Source organism: Procambarus clarkii, chromosome 30, assembly GCF_040958095.1.
Source record: "Procambarus clarkii isolate CNS0578487 chromosome 30, FALCON_Pclarkii_2.0, whole genome shotgun sequence".
Taxonomy (NCBI): domain Eukaryota; kingdom Metazoa; phylum Arthropoda; class Malacostraca; order Decapoda; family Cambaridae; genus Procambarus; species Procambarus clarkii.
This window is the reverse complement of record NC_091179.1, coordinates 15,666,426-15,682,010: the sequence shown is the minus strand read 5'-3', so window position 1 is coordinate 15,682,010 and position 15,585 is coordinate 15,666,426. Positions and strand designations below refer to the sequence as shown.

At 43.1% G+C, this 15,585-nt stretch overlaps 1 protein-coding gene across 7 annotated transcripts in view; it reads right to left on the bottom strand.

The window, feature by feature from the left end:
• Positions 1–3,490: 3,490 nt before the first annotated feature.
• The window catches only part of LOC123765495 (proline-serine-threonine phosphatase-interacting protein 2), a 39,515-nt gene continuing 27,420 nt past the window's right edge, over positions 3,491–15,585 (bottom strand). For 3 of the 7 annotated variants that reach the window (XM_069333926.1, XM_069333928.1, XM_069333927.1), the window contains 5 exons: positions 15,116–15,205; positions 12,927–13,104; positions 6,565–6,653; positions 5,413–5,579; positions 3,491–4,808 (listed from right to left, as the gene is read on the bottom strand). In XM_069333926.1, the coding sequence (XP_069190027.1) occupies positions 5,421–5,579; positions 6,565–6,653; positions 12,927–13,104; positions 15,116–15,205 (516 nt within the window). In that variant the 3' untranslated portion in view covers positions 3,491–4,808; positions 5,413–5,420. The remainder of the gene's footprint in view (positions 4,809–5,412; positions 5,580–6,564; positions 6,654–12,926; positions 13,105–15,115; positions 15,206–15,585) is intronic. The other 4 variants (XM_045754116.2, XM_069333929.1, XM_045754118.2 and 1 more) reach the window with 3 other exon arrangements.

The window sequence follows — 15,585 nt, the reverse complement described above, 5'->3', positions numbered from 1 at the left end:
CATTAATGTAGATGAAAAAGAGGAGAGGGCCAAGTATGCTGCCCTGAGGAACACCAATTTTGATGGGTAGGGTGGGAGAAATTGAATTATTCACAGAATCATACTGGAGCCTGTCAGTAAGGTAAGATTTGAAGGTACAGTATTGCAGGGAGTGACCTCTGACTCCATAATGATGTAATTTAAGAAGAAGGTTTTGGTGGTTGACAGTATCAAAAGCCTTACGCAGGTCCACAAATTACCCAACAGGGAACTCATTTTTATCAGGAGCTGCATATATCAAGTTAATCATACTAATAAGTACATAGTGCTTTTTTTGGGTCTGAAGCCATATTGTGTTTGGCTAGATAAGAGTAAAGCTGCTTGTAGATTAGTTTTTCAAATATTTTTGACAAGTTTGGCAGGACTGATATAGGTCTGTAGTTGTTAACATCATTGAGATCACCACATTTGTGGACAGGGGTTACTCTCGCTTTTTTAGAATATCTGGAAAGGTTTGGAGTTTAAGTGGCTTGTTGAAGAGCAATGCTATAGCAGGAGCTAAAGATCTGGAGTTTTTTTTTTTGTAAATTAAAGTTGGTATCTCCTCAAGGGCACGCGACTTGGTTTAAGGGAAAGAATTATCTCATTAACATCAGTGCAATTTGCAGGCGTTAGGTACAGAACCTGTGGATAGTTACTTGTAAGATAGTCCTGAACATCACTACTGGAGGATGGTGTAACGTACGTTTATGTTACGTTGTTGGGTAGATTAGATACACATTGTTTAGTGAGTTTTCATATTTATTTGGTAGTCTTGATTACAGTAGTCGGTTGGTGGCATTGACGTAAACGTTGAGACGGAGCTTGGAACAGAGCTCCAAGCTCGATTGAGAATTGTGAGTGTCTGAACTCGGGGAGCGAGAGCGTTGTAGCTCGATGCGGTCGTAGTCTGCTGTCTGCTCTGTGTCGAAGCTGTAGCGTCTTGGGTCGATTAGAACTGTACACGCCAAGTGCTATATTGTTGACTGTGGAAATTGTCCTGTTCTCCATTCCTCATATCGCTTGCTTATATGGTGATTATATTATATACTTAGCTCTTGCCAATATGGCTTCAGACCCAAAAAAAGCACTAACGATGCACTTATTAGTATGATTAACTTGATTCATGCAGCTCTTGATAAAAATGAGTTCCCTGCTAGGTTATTTGTGGACCTGCGTAAGGCTTTTGACACTGTCAACCACCAAAACCTTCTTCTTAAATTACATCATTATGGAGTCAGAGGACACTCCCTGCAATACCTCAAATCCTACTTTACTGACAGGCTCCAGAATGTTTCTGGGAATAATTCAATTTCTCCCACCCTACCCATCAACATTGGTGTTCCTCAGGGCAGCATACTTGGCCCTCTCCTCTTTCTCATCTACATTAATGACCTTCCAAATGCCTCCCAACACCTCAAACCAATTCTATTTGCTGACGAGACAACCTTCATGTACTCCAGTCCTGACCCCCCTTGCTCTAAATGCCACAGTAAATACTGAGCTAAATAAAGTCCATCTTTGGCTAACTGCCAACAAACTCACCCTTAACATTGACAAAACTTTCTATATTCTGTTTGGCAATAAATCCTCTAATCAAATAAATCTAAAAATAAACAATACCCAAATTTGTAACAAATTTGATGGCAAATTCCTTGGCATTCTCATTGACCACAAGCTGAATTTCCAGGGACACATTCTAAATATATCAAAAAAAGTTTCAAAAACTGTTGGCATTCTTTTAAAGATCAAATATTATGTACCCCGCCCTGCCCTGGTGACTCTATTACTCCCTCACATATCCATATCTCAACTATGGTATTTGTGCTTGGGGTTCTACTACCCAAAATCATTTACGTCCTCTAATTACTCAACACAAAGCTGCTATTAGGACAATATCCAACTCTGGAATGTTAGACATTAAGTCACTGCACATTCTCTCATGTGTATTATACATATATAAAACGCTAAACTGTAACGCCAATCCTGACCTCAAAAGCTTCATAGAAGGTTGTAACAGAACCCATGAGCACCACACCAGAAATAAATACAGTTTTGATATTCCGAGTGGGGAGTCCGTATAAACAACTGGGCCTCTACCCTTCAGACTGAACTATTTGCCTTGATCCTTGCACTGAAATGTGTACAAGTCTCAAAACTTGATACATTAATTGTAAGTGACTCCTTATCATCCTTAAATGCTCTCAACTCTTTAAGACATAACTGTAACATGCTCGTGTCCGAAGCTAGACACAAATACAACAAAATTATTAAGGATGGTAACAGAGTCCATTTCATGTGGTCTCCATCTCATGTTGGCCTCCGAATGCATGATAGAGCTGATAAGTTAGCCAAAGAATCTGCCTTTAAAGGAGCCGTTGAGTGTAACCTTGGATTGTCAATGAGCAATCTGAGAGCAGCAGTACACCGAGAACTTCAACAAGATCTTGTAGATCTGAGGCAAAGTGAAATTGACACCAGTAATTCCATCTATCATCATACTATCATGCAAGAGGAGCCACACATCTATGGATCATCCAATAAAACCAGCAGACTTCTAGATGTTACTACTGCTCGGCTTAGACTCGGTTACAAGTATCTCTGGGAATTCTCATTATCTGCTGATGTAGACCTGACCAAATGTAAACTGTGTCAACAAAATTATTCGCACACCCTCCGTCACTATGTGATGGAGTGCGAAAAGATACGTGAATTTAGAGACAATTCTATAACCAATGTTCCAGCGATGTGTCAATATTTCATTCAAAATGATCTGCTACCAGAAATTTTAGCCAAATATCCCCAGTTTGCTAACTGTAGGTAGTAACTAAGTGATTGTAACCTATCCACCGCTTCCCACTGGATGGGGGGCGGTGTGCAAGGACAAACATATAACTTGTGACACTAGCTCTCCACATATGTCAGTTGCTTAATTTAGAACCTGTACTTGAGGTCGATCTCGAACCCATTGTTGATGTGATGACTTATATTGAATTTTGTAACTAGCTCATCAAGATTGTAACTTGCTTAGCTAAATGAATTGTGGGGTTCAGTTCCTGAGCCCATTATGTGCCTCTGAAACCCTTTCCACTACCACCCACGTGATGGGTATGGGGTGCATAATAATTGAACTGAACAAAACAAACTTATTTGCATATATACCGTTCAAAAAACCTAATTTAAAATTCCAAATTTGTGTAATCACCTTGAATTACGCTAAAAAAATAACTCTCAAGAGTTATATTTCCAATAGGCATTATATGACAAATTTCCGTATTCACTGTTTTGCATGTTGTCCGTATAAAAAGACGTATTTGAAAACTCCAAATATGTAGAATAACGGTCAATAATCATATTTCCAATAGGTATCGTATTTTTTAAACTGCAGGTCAATTTGGGCAAAATATGACAAATGTCCGTTTTCAGCTATTTGTATATTTGCCATATATAAAAACGGAATTTAAAACTCTAATTATGTGCAATTAATGGGCTTTTTAATATGTAATTTATTTCGCAAATTTACATGGTTACAATTCAATTGGTTAAAGAATTGGAACATTAAAAAAGTATAAGTTTGTTTCATGATAAGCTGAACATTTCTTCAAACTCCTAGGACGCCACCGACTATGCAGAGAGCATTTCCCCTCGGATTCGCCACACTAAGGCGCTAGAAAGGAAATTGACTTATCTAGGAACTCTTTAATTAATTATTTTGATGAACCTGGCACCAAGATCCATGAGAGAGCTACTGGCACTTACTCCCCATGGACCTATGGACTATTCTATAGTTTTCCTAAAACTAATTATAGTACCTTAAATATTACTTATAGACAAGAACATATACATCTATTATAAGTCATTCACTGATTGATTTTGAATTCATTTATGAATCTACTCTGTCGTATTTTATGTTGCACTCACAATAAATATATAAAGCCTTTATTAAATTCACAAATATATAGGCCACATATTGGATCTCGTTTTGAGTATACCTTAACTATTAACAATTATATCCATATTGATTAGATGCACAATAAGATAATAATCTTCACTCAGAAAGCAATGGTCCATTTAACAACTACGTTCTAGCTAAACAATTGCTTTTTAAAGTTACCTTACATTTTTCATCAATAAAGAGATAAGACAGGAGATGCAGTTTAATAATGACTAAGGAACATAAGGTAAAGAATTACACTAATTAAACATACTTCTGTATTGTATAAGGTGGTACGTTTCTTACTTTATTTTACTTAAAAAAATCTGCAGTCTGTAAATTGAACTTAAAAGTCCACCTATTTGCTGATGCATCCTTCTTTCTAGTCCATCCTCAAATATTTTATATTTTATTATGTATTATCAACAAAATCATCTTCACATAACATTAACAGGAACTAATATATAAAGAGTCACATCCATTCCAAATTATCTTGAATTGTATCGATTGAGAATAAACCATTCGATGGTAACTATTTAAATTTCAATTTCTATGGTAACTATAAATGGCTAACAACAAATGAAAAAATATGATTATTTGTCTTAAATTAAATGAACAGCCTGTTGCTGAATGCTATGTATGATAGGCTGCCATTTATGCTTACTCTAGTTAAAATCGCTGTGCATGTACCCATATATCGACGAATTATTTATACTGTAGCCCGAAAATTCACGTTTGGTGGTTGTATGGTGGTTGAGAAAGATCTTAGATCACTTGTGGGGGAATCACAAGCCAAGTCGAGCAGATGGCGTCTGGGTTGGCTCTCAGGCATTGAAGCTTCGAGTCTCCAGCAGGGCTGCAAGGGTGAAATGACATATGACTTAGGAACTATTCATGACCAAAATATGACAATAAATCGCAAAGCTGTTAAAAAACTGAAAGAACACCGTTGAAGTGCTTTCTTTTCATCTCTACTTTTTCGGAAGATACATAGCTCTGTATATACACGGAAGGACTCAAGCAACCTAATACATTTTTCCTTCTTAGTTACCTATTATCATAATTATCCGTTATATAATTATTTGTGATTAACATACACACATTTAAGGTTACTGACAAGGCCAAAACAGTGCTTATGGCAGGGTTGAGAAATAATAAGTGAACATATAAATAAAAATTGTACCCTTCACTTGAGTCATAGCTTACCAATGGAACACACAATTCGGGGTAAAAGCAACTACAAACACAGTTTCAATTCAAAATGGCAAAAACGAGGCATTACCTCAGTTGATTGACGGTTAAGAGGGACCCAGGAGCTGGATCTTTCACCCAGCAAACATGGACAGGTGAGTATAGGAACACACAAGCACATCGATCATGTTATACAACTCAGGTAAGAAAACTTGCAAATTTACTAGAACAATGTCATTAATAAACAAGCAGTGGCGTATGGTACACACTACCAGTATTACGAAGGTCTCTGCGTGCAAGAGGGGGCAGCAGTGATGAACTTTGACGGGACAAAACCCAAGATACCATTATTGGTTCTCACCAAACTCCATTCTGCATTAGACACATCAGTGACTACGATGTACTCACCCTCTGCGAGTGACACTTCACTCTCACTCTGTAAATACACCCAAACAAGTTTTCCTATTTGATAATCGTACAAAGAATACCTTTAATGCAGCAAGAAAATAAAGTAATGCATAATGTAGTTGTAATTATTTTATTACAGTTTACTAATGTAGTTTTAAACATGTTATAGAATAAAACATACGGATTATATATATAGTAACAGTGCTTGCCTGGCAGGCACTATTCTCCACTGTATCATGCAAGTCCAGTTATTGAGCCTATACTTAAGCGGGAGAAATCAACAATCAGGCTATAATATGCTGAAATGCAGTCAGTTCACCAACAGTCAGGTAAAATAGAAGGGGGTCTCCATGGACTCAACTCAACAATCGGGTTATACAACTTGTTATACTGGTAAAGTTAGATAATTAAGAATTACGTGCCTGTACTAAGAAAACAACTTAGGAACAATCAAGTTAGTGAGACTTACTGGAGAGTCGGTTCAAGTTATGGACGCATGCACTAGAGTCAGGTCATCAACAAAGTTATATAGGGACTCAAAAACACCAGATCCATTGAATAGCCTAATGTATTGGGTTTCAGACCGTCAACAGCCAGGTCATGTAACTACGATAGATCACTGCTATAGGACAGCAATAAAATGTCAATTATCATATTAATGTACTTTATTAATTTAACACATATGTGCTGTCATGACAAGCGACCGTCATCCTATAGGCTCCAACAGCCAGTCACAAAATATATATGAATATAAATGTAAGTTTTGTTGTCACACAATTAATCTATCTGAACTTGGAAAGGTTAGCACAGAAACAAGCATCACTTACAATCATTCTGGAATAAAAACATTGTCATTACTTCCGCTCTTCAATATATTTAATAATTCCATGTGTGAAATTTATTTAAATTTGCTGTCTTATGTCACTTCGATTCACATGATGCAGTTATTCAAACTTGGTATCAAGCAGGCATATGTTACTGTCTAATTTAGTATCACTATGATGATAACTCACCCGGGCAGAAAACTGGTAGAGGACTCTAGCCTCGTATAGAGGTATGGGACTGGACCTACCGCTGCTCTCGCTGCTGCTGTCTGACACCTCTGTTAGGTGACTCGCCTTAGTCATACATTCTCATTATGTCTGTTATCTTATTATCACGCATTATAACGTCAAAAACAGTAATACCACTTATTTTCCATTCTTGCCATACATGATAATACAACGTAAGAGTGACTTATGCGGAGTGTTACATACCATCTGGTTTAATGGGAATTATACATGAATTTTAATATGATTTCTAATTCTCGGGGACAGGAAGCTGGCTGTTAGACTTATCGAGGTTTCCCTTGCAAATGACTGACCATTCGCCATAATGCAACCCACAACAGTCGACTAACTCCCAATGGAGATTCACTGGTCTGTCGGCAGAGGGTCGGGTGTGCGCTCCCGTCCTCACCCCCATTTTTTTTTTTTTTTTACATGCGTACATGCGAATAAATACAATAAAACAAGAACAGACAAACAGAACACAAATACAAAAACATAAAACAAAATAAGACAAATACACTAAATACCGTCCTGAAGGGCCGACAACAAAAACACAACAATGAGCAGAAACACAATGGAACACAGTAAAAATAAACAACAATACAACACAGGAGGGTAATGGAAATAAACACAAGAAAACTACACAAAGTACAAAATCACAAAAACACAGAAAATACCGGCCTGAAGGGCCGACAAGCAAAAACCAAACACAATGCAAGATAGTAGGAAAAGAACAGTGCAACACATGTCGTACAATTTTAAGCGTACAGGCAAGCATGCGTAAGGCAACAGATTACAATAAACACAAAAGCACAAAGTTATAAAGGACAAAGGCACAAAGGTAGAAATTACAAAGGCACAGGTATAAAGTACAAAGGCACAAAGTTATAAATTACCAAAAATACAAAAGATCGGCCTGAAGGGCCGACAACAAAAACAATAAGTACAGCAGTACAATGACAAAATACCCAAACCTGCACCCAACAACCCAATCCGTGAAACAACACAAAACAAGCCAACTGGCCATGAAAACCACACGGAGAGGTACAAATACATAACTACAATAAATTAAATAAAATACTCCCACACACACGCACGCATGCAACCGCACCCCACGCACACAAACGGACAGAACACCACAACACATAGCACACAAACTCACACAAAAAAATCACTTAAAAAGGAAAGGAGGAAACTCATCAGTGGGAGGCAAATATTTCTCAGGAAAATCATGCAAAGGATATTTCTGCTTATAAGCTTCCCACACTAAGTACTCCCTGTCGGTAGGACAACGATCACCCCGCTTCAGGGGGGTGTGCATAAACTCGGGAACCACCAGATCAGGTGGAAATGGCAGCACCCGGAGCTGGGCGGCAGAAGTCGCATAACGAGGTAAGGCAGAGCGAAGGGAGGCAGAAGACACGGAAGAAGCAGATGCAGGCCTCCGAGACGGTCCCGCCGCCTGACGCACAGGAGAAGACGACGAAGGTCGCCGAGATAGCAACCCCACACCAGACACCGCTGGAGATGCAGTAGAAACAGCCGGAGACAGGAGAAGCGGCAAAACCGCCTCCGATGAACCAGGGGACGAAACTGGGGGCACGGAACCCCCAGAGTGAGCAGTCTTCTTTAACACCACCACCAGGTCACTACGCTCACCAGCAGGAGGAACCACCCCTCCACGCAGAACCGGAACCATCCGATGCAGGCAACGCACTGGAAGCAAGCTCCACAGGCACCTCACTAGAAGAAGCATCGACACTGGCAGCCGCAGTCACATGGACCTCTGCCACCACCGAGGAATGTGACGCACCCGGAACCTCACCACCGTCACTGGAAGACCCACCATCGTCGAATTTCCCCACATCAGCCCAATCAGAAGATCTCCGGGAACGCTTGGGCACCGGTCGCACATCATCAGAGTCGGATGTCGACCCAGAGACCCGGTCAACACAAGCCGGGCGAACCGACGCTCTCCGCAGGACGGCAGCATCCTCAACCACACGGGGAACCAGGTCGAGCACAGTAGGAGGCCCCACAGCCACCCCAGCTCCCAGCACAGCCTGGGCACACGGCGAGGGTGCAGTGACAGGTACCACAGATGGAGAACAGGAAGACGGGGGAGCCGTGCAGACTGGAGGCGGAAGAACCACGGGAGTATCCAGGACAGCAACCGGGCCAGGACGAACACCCAACGGCGACACAACCTCCTGATGAGAGGCAACCGCAACAGGCGACACAGCCTCCGGAGGAGGGGCGACATCAGTAGGAGGCGCATCAGGCGAAACACGGGGCATGGCAGCAGCCAAAGAGTCGTCCACATCCACAGGGAGTGGCGGGAAATCCTCCTCATGGAAGAGGTTGACGGGCGCGACGGCAGGTTCAGAGCACCCAGCAGCCTGATGGCCCAAGAGGCCACAACAATAACACGTACGGGGTTGACGAGCATAACACACCCAAACAGAACACCCCAGAAGCTTCACTTGAGATGGAATGTTCGCCCGCAGCTTCATTCCTAGGGGTGCGAATATTTGACCGCACACCCTTTAGTGAACCTGAGGAGAGCAGGTGCAACTGCACACTGACGACCGCCCCAAACTGGCCGAAATAACGCCTCAGCAGACCCACCGGAAACTCCAGGGGCGCCCCATGCACGCTTACATACGTGACGGCACCACTGCGATCAGAAACAGTCACAGTGCCTGCACCTTCGGGCAGGGGCAAGGTCCGCCCCTCGTAGCGACGTAAAAACGCCCTATACACCTCCACCATCGTTAGTTTAACAATCACCCTACGGGCAGTCACCAGCTCAACGCCATAAATATCCCCCACAGGCACCCGCAGCATGTCACACAGCACCAATCCCACCTCAGAATATCCCGCTCGAGCAGAAAACTCGAAGCCTATAGACTGGGCACGCACAACAGGAAGGGAGGGGGCCCCCCATGGCGCCGACATGCCAAACTGCACCCGCCCCCTAGCAACTCAAGGCAGCAACTGGCAGGGCAGGCGAGCACATCCAAACCCCCTGGTAGCCAACGAGGCAATCCCCATCCCCAGTTTGCAGGTAGGGCGTGGAGGTGTTGTTGGTTGTGCACCTGTTACAAGGCTTGTTTGGCGCCTTGCTGGTTGTGCAAGGTGCGTGTGTTCGACATTGGGGTCTACCATGCCTCCTTTAAAGAGAGTTACTTTGGCAGGTTTGGAGTTCTCCACACCGGTAAATCATACATCGGTTAGTATTGCAGTTGGTGGAGGTGCTCCACGTCGTTACCCGAGTTGGTGGCATACAGCTTGTTAAAGATCATCGTGTGATGATGAATTTCGTGAAGCAAGATGTGTTCCAGGAATTCATATCTGGTTGTGAGGGCCTTTCCTATGTCTGCAGGGGAGTGTACCGCCAGGGTGGTCAATCCTGAGTGTGTCACTTGACATGCGTGGCAGTGCGTGGTGCCCCGTTCGAGATGTCTGATGAGCTGTTGACTGAGCTGTTTGGGCAGGATTCGGCATTCGGCCCTGGGCGGAGATGGTTGTCTGTCTAGTTGCTTCACAGTTTCGTCCTTGCGCTGATAGTGGCCTGTTGGGCGGGCCCCAGGGCCGTGTGGTCCTATGAGATGGCGATGCATTCGGCGCCTGTAAGGCACGTGCTCACTATTGAGTTGGACTTTGCCGGGAGTGTGATCTACTCTTTAGTTGAGGTGGCCTTTCTGGACGTTTTGTGTGTGGCGGTTAAGGACGTGGCGGGTGGTTTGTGTGTGGCAGTTAAGGACGGGGGTGCAGGTGGTTAGAAGTCACTGTGCTTTGGTGAAGTTCCATGGCCCTGTAGTGTTTCAGGAGATTGTGCGGAAGTATGATGAAGTGACTACAGCTGTCTGATGGTGCGGGATCCGTGTGTGTGTGACGGATCACAGCGGGTCGGTTAAATGGGTAGTTGCGAGGGGGCTACTTTTTGGATTCCCTGAGGATTTGGTCCCCAGATTCTTTCAGAAATATGGCCGCATTTTGTTCTATCGTGAGAACATCATCAAGTCTGGACGTCTGCACGGAGCCCCCAACGGCACTCGCACGCTGACTATGAAGGTCCGTACTGCAATCCCCTCGTCGATGGTGTTGCTGGGCAACTCCATATAGTGTTTCTATGTTGGGGCAGTCGTGCACTTGTTTTCGGTGTGGGTTACCTTACCATGTGGCAGTTGAATGCCGTTCTGGGATTGACCAGGAGGGTCAATGTGAACATCAATGTGAATGCATTGCTCATTGGCAATGGGCTGCAGACTGTGGCTATGCAGAAGGGGCTGATATCACTGCTGCATGACTGTAGATTGGATGTGACCTTTGTGAAGGAGCATATTGTTAGGGATGTGGATCTGTTGCATGGGTTGGATAAAAGCTTTAGGGTGGTTTTAAACCCGTTGCGGTCTCTGGTTGGGTGTACGCTCATCCTCGTTTATCGAGGGACATGTATTTTCGTGCTTCACACGGAAATGGAGGATGATGGAAGAGTTTTGTTGGTTAGGGTTTCGTATCTTGTGGTGGAGATTTCCTTGTTGAACGTTTATGCTTCCGTCGGGGACGGCGGGAGTTTTGTTTCCAGTGGGTTGTTACATGTTTTGCAGCATGATACACGTGGGATGATTCTTGGGGGGGGGGGAGGGATTAACTGTATCACGTCGGCGCGTGATAGTAAAAAATAAAATAAAATGTTTATTCAGGTAAGGTACATACATACAATAGATTTTACATAATTTGATCGATTTATAGATGGAGCTAGTACATACAATGAATAAAGCCACTATTACGCAAAGCGTTTCGGGCAGGAAAATCATTAATGATTAAAACTTAATACTAATTGAGTATAAAGAATAAAATGTGTTGAGAACAAACAAAAATAACGAAAAAAGGGGGAAACATGGCTGAAAACGCAGCACAAATACATTTAGGTCGACAAACAACGTTGTTTAAGAAAACAGACATGGGTTGACAATAGGGGGGTAAGGTAGGTTACAGGGAATTTATTAGGTAGTGCTTCGTTTTTATCTTAAACTGGTTGAGAGAGGTACAGTCTTTAACATGGTTGGGAAGGTCATTCCACATTCTGGGTCCCTTGATTTGTAGAGCATTTCTAGTTTGATTAAGTCGTACTCTTGGAATATCAAAACTGAATTTATTTCTGGTGTGGTGCTCATGGGATCCGTTACAACCTTCAATGAAGCTTTTGAGGTCAGGATTGGCATTACAGTTCAGCGTTTTATATATGTATAATACACATGAGAGAATAGTGTTCGTCCGGCGAATATCTTCTGTGCTTTATCAGCGACTTTGCAGAATTGTGGGTTGCGGGATGCGGCGGTGATGCTCGGGGGTGCGTTCGATTTCACATTTGTGGCTTGGGGGTCTTGTTCGTGTCTCGACTGGTTGTACGTCCATAAGGAGGGAGGGGTCGGTTTTCTCTTTTAAGATGGTTCCTGTGAGCTTTTCGGATCATTGTATGAGGGTTGGGGTCATAAGATAACATGACGTCATAGGTTGCCCCAGTGTGTCAACAAACCATTAAGATGCCTCGGGTCAGCACAAGCATTTATTGCATAGTTGAACGTTTCACATCCCGTCTTCCTAATAGAGCATCGCATTTTGACGTATACTTTACCTAAGGCGAAAAATTGTCCTACTAGAAAATGGTATCGGCTCGTAAAATTGACACACTGTCTCGCTTTTTGTTTTGGGCCCTCTGGTAGGTTAGGATCAGGACATTTTAGTGCGACGGCTTCTTAACGTTGGGAAACCTTAGGAGGACAAATTACACATCCACACACATATACACTCTCTCTCTCTCTCTCTCTCTCTCTCTCTCTCTCTCTCTCTCTCTCTCTCTCTCTCTCTCTCTCTCTCTCTCTCTCTCTCTCTCTCTCTCTCTCGCTCTCTCTCTGTCTCTCACACTCTCTCTCTCTGTCTCTCACACTCTCTCTCGCTCTCTCTCTGTCTCTCACACTCTCTCTCTCTGTCTCTCACACTCTCTCTCTCTCTCTCTCTCTCTCTCTCTCTCTCTCTCTCGCTCTCTCGCTCTCTCTCTGTCTCTCACACTCTCTCTCTCTGTCTCTCACACTCTCTCTCTCTCTCTCTCTCTCTCTCTCTCTCTCTCTCTCTCTCTCTCTCTCTCTCTCTCTCACACTCTCTCTCTCTGTCTCTCACACTCTCTCTCTCTCTCTCTCTCTCTCTCTCTCTCTCTCTCTCTCTCTCTCTCTCTCTCTCTCTCTCTCTCTCTCTCTCACTCTTCTCTCACACTCTCTCTCTCTCTCATAAACAACAAACTAGATTAGATGATAACCTACCTGCAATAGTAGAGCGAGCGGAAGGGGTGGCTGAGGGCGGGTCGTTCATCACACGAGCCACGGGCACGTGCACCAGGGGTATGGGGGGAGTCTGGAGGGTCTTGTGGCGCGCGACCCACGTCGTCACCTCCTCCGCCACGTCCACACGCAGGAGAGCTGTACGAATAACCTCCTGGTGCTGAAAATATATGGTGATTAAGAGGTACAGTAGCAGTGGAAAGGTATGGTGCCGTGCTTCATGCACCAGGATGGTTATGGTGCCGTGCTTCATGCACCAGGACGGTTATGGTGCAGTACTTCATGCACCAGGACGGTTATGGTGCCGTGCTTCATGCACCAGGACGGTTATGGTGCAGTATTTCATGCACCAGGACGGTTATGGTGCAGTACTTCATGCACCAGGATGGTTATGGTGCAGTACTTCATGCACTAGGACGGTTATGGTGCAGTACTTCATGCACCAGGAGGGTTATGGTGCAGTACTTCATGCACCAGGATGGTTATGGTGCAGTACTTTATGCACCAGGATGGTTATGGTGCAGTACTTCATGCACCAGGATGGTTATGGTGCAGTACGTCATGCACCAGGACGGTTATGGTGCAGTACGTCATGCACCAGGACGGTTATGGTGCCGTGCTTCATGCACCAGGACGGTTATGGTGCAGTACTTCATGCACCAGGACGGTTATGGTGCAGTACGTCATGCACCAGGACGGTTATGGTGCAGTACTTCATGCACCAGGACGGTTATGGTGCAGTACTTCATGCACCAGGATGGTTATGGTGCAGTACTTCATGCACCAGGACGGTTATGGTGCAGTGCTTCATGCACCAGGATGGTTATGGTGCAGTACTTCATGCACCAGGATGGTTATGGTGCAGTACTTCATGCACCAGGACGGTTATGGTGCCGTGCTTCATGCACCAGGACGGTTATGGTGCAGTACTTCATGCACCAGGATGGTTATGGTGCAGTACTTCATGCACCAGGATGGTTATGGTGCAGTACTTCATGCACTAGGATGAACACCAACTAAACCTATCCTACTTTTCAATCTAAATTTCTGTAACAATGAATTGTTTTTATCGACAGAAACAAATAATGGCAGTAATTATTTACTGCCATTATTCCATGTCATGTTGTATGTGTGTGTGTATGTATGTGTATAAAGTATAAAGCTGATCAGAATTGCATTTCACCATTATAAATTCACATTAATGCATTCATAAATCTATGTATCTATGTATTTACGTATGTAGCTTAGCCTCACATTTTAAAAGCACTACGATCACCTTCTGTGGTTGTTCAATAAACCTCTGAACTGTATGTTTCACAAATCTTTCACCCTGTCCATGGAGGACAGAAGAAAATGTATATATGCTAGTTAGCATTGTAAATGTGTGGCCACGTCTGTGGTAGAAAATAATAATAATAAAAAAAATGTCATGTTGCATCAACACACAACATTAATATAAGAAATGTCAGCATTTTCGATTTAAATTCAAAGGTTATATATATGAATGTTTGTACATTTATATTTAAACGGAAACAAACATTCATATTTGCAGCTAACATTCCTGAACAGACGTCTTCCAATAGTCGAGTATTGAGGGGGGGGGGTAGAAATAGCCTAAGCTACTCTATCCCTTTGTGATGTATTTTCTTGCCTCAATAAACATACTTGAATTTGAATAGTTGAGTATTTGCAGTCAATATGAATTTAAAATATAATCCAGCAAGGTCCACATTTTATTGTCTTTTACTAATCATTTTGCTTGAAGTTTAAATGCCTCTTTATTTGTTTTTTAAGTGTGTATATTTATTGAGGTAATCTTTATAATTTTTATACTATTGCAAGTAATGGTGTCCATTACCTTAGTAGGACATGGACCAAATGCCAGCTGCATTTTAAATTTGCCACCTTTTACACTTTTATTTAAAAAAAAAAATTTGTTGAAATGTTTGGTTGCTATGGTGTGGAAGCAGGATTTTTAAATTTTGTCCCGAGGGTCGAGTATATTGGGCAGCGTCACTCTTCCTGCGAGAGGACACACCGCCATAGCAGCATGTACAACACCACCCAATAGGACGAAAACCCGCTGGGTTGTTCATCCTGTCACTTGTACCCAGACACAGCTGGGACTTGCTTAACTGTCTCAAGTTGGAAGCAGGGTGTTAGTGACTCACCTGGTCAGTCCGCACGGCGAGCAGTGAACAGATGTTGGCAAAGCCCCACAACGAATCTCGTATCAGCTCCACCCTCGTCTCCTCCTTGTCCTGAAGATGAAAATGTTGCCCCGATAGGGCAAGTTTATTGTTGGGCAGCGTCATTCTTCTTGTAGATGAACAGGTGCTGCACTGTTCTTGGAGTCTGGCCTAACTAGCAGTTGGGCTAACAAATGAAAGATTAAAATAAATGTTCAACCATGTTGGGGGGCGACGACCTCTCAGAATTTTTTTTTACACACACACACACACACACACACACACACACACACACACACACACACACACACACACACACACACACACACACACACACACACACACATATATATATATTGTGACGATAATCTCCTTCAAGAGATTGAGCCTGCTCTTCCCTCCACAATTACGTCGTTATGGTTATATAATACTACTATGGAAGAAATGTCCAA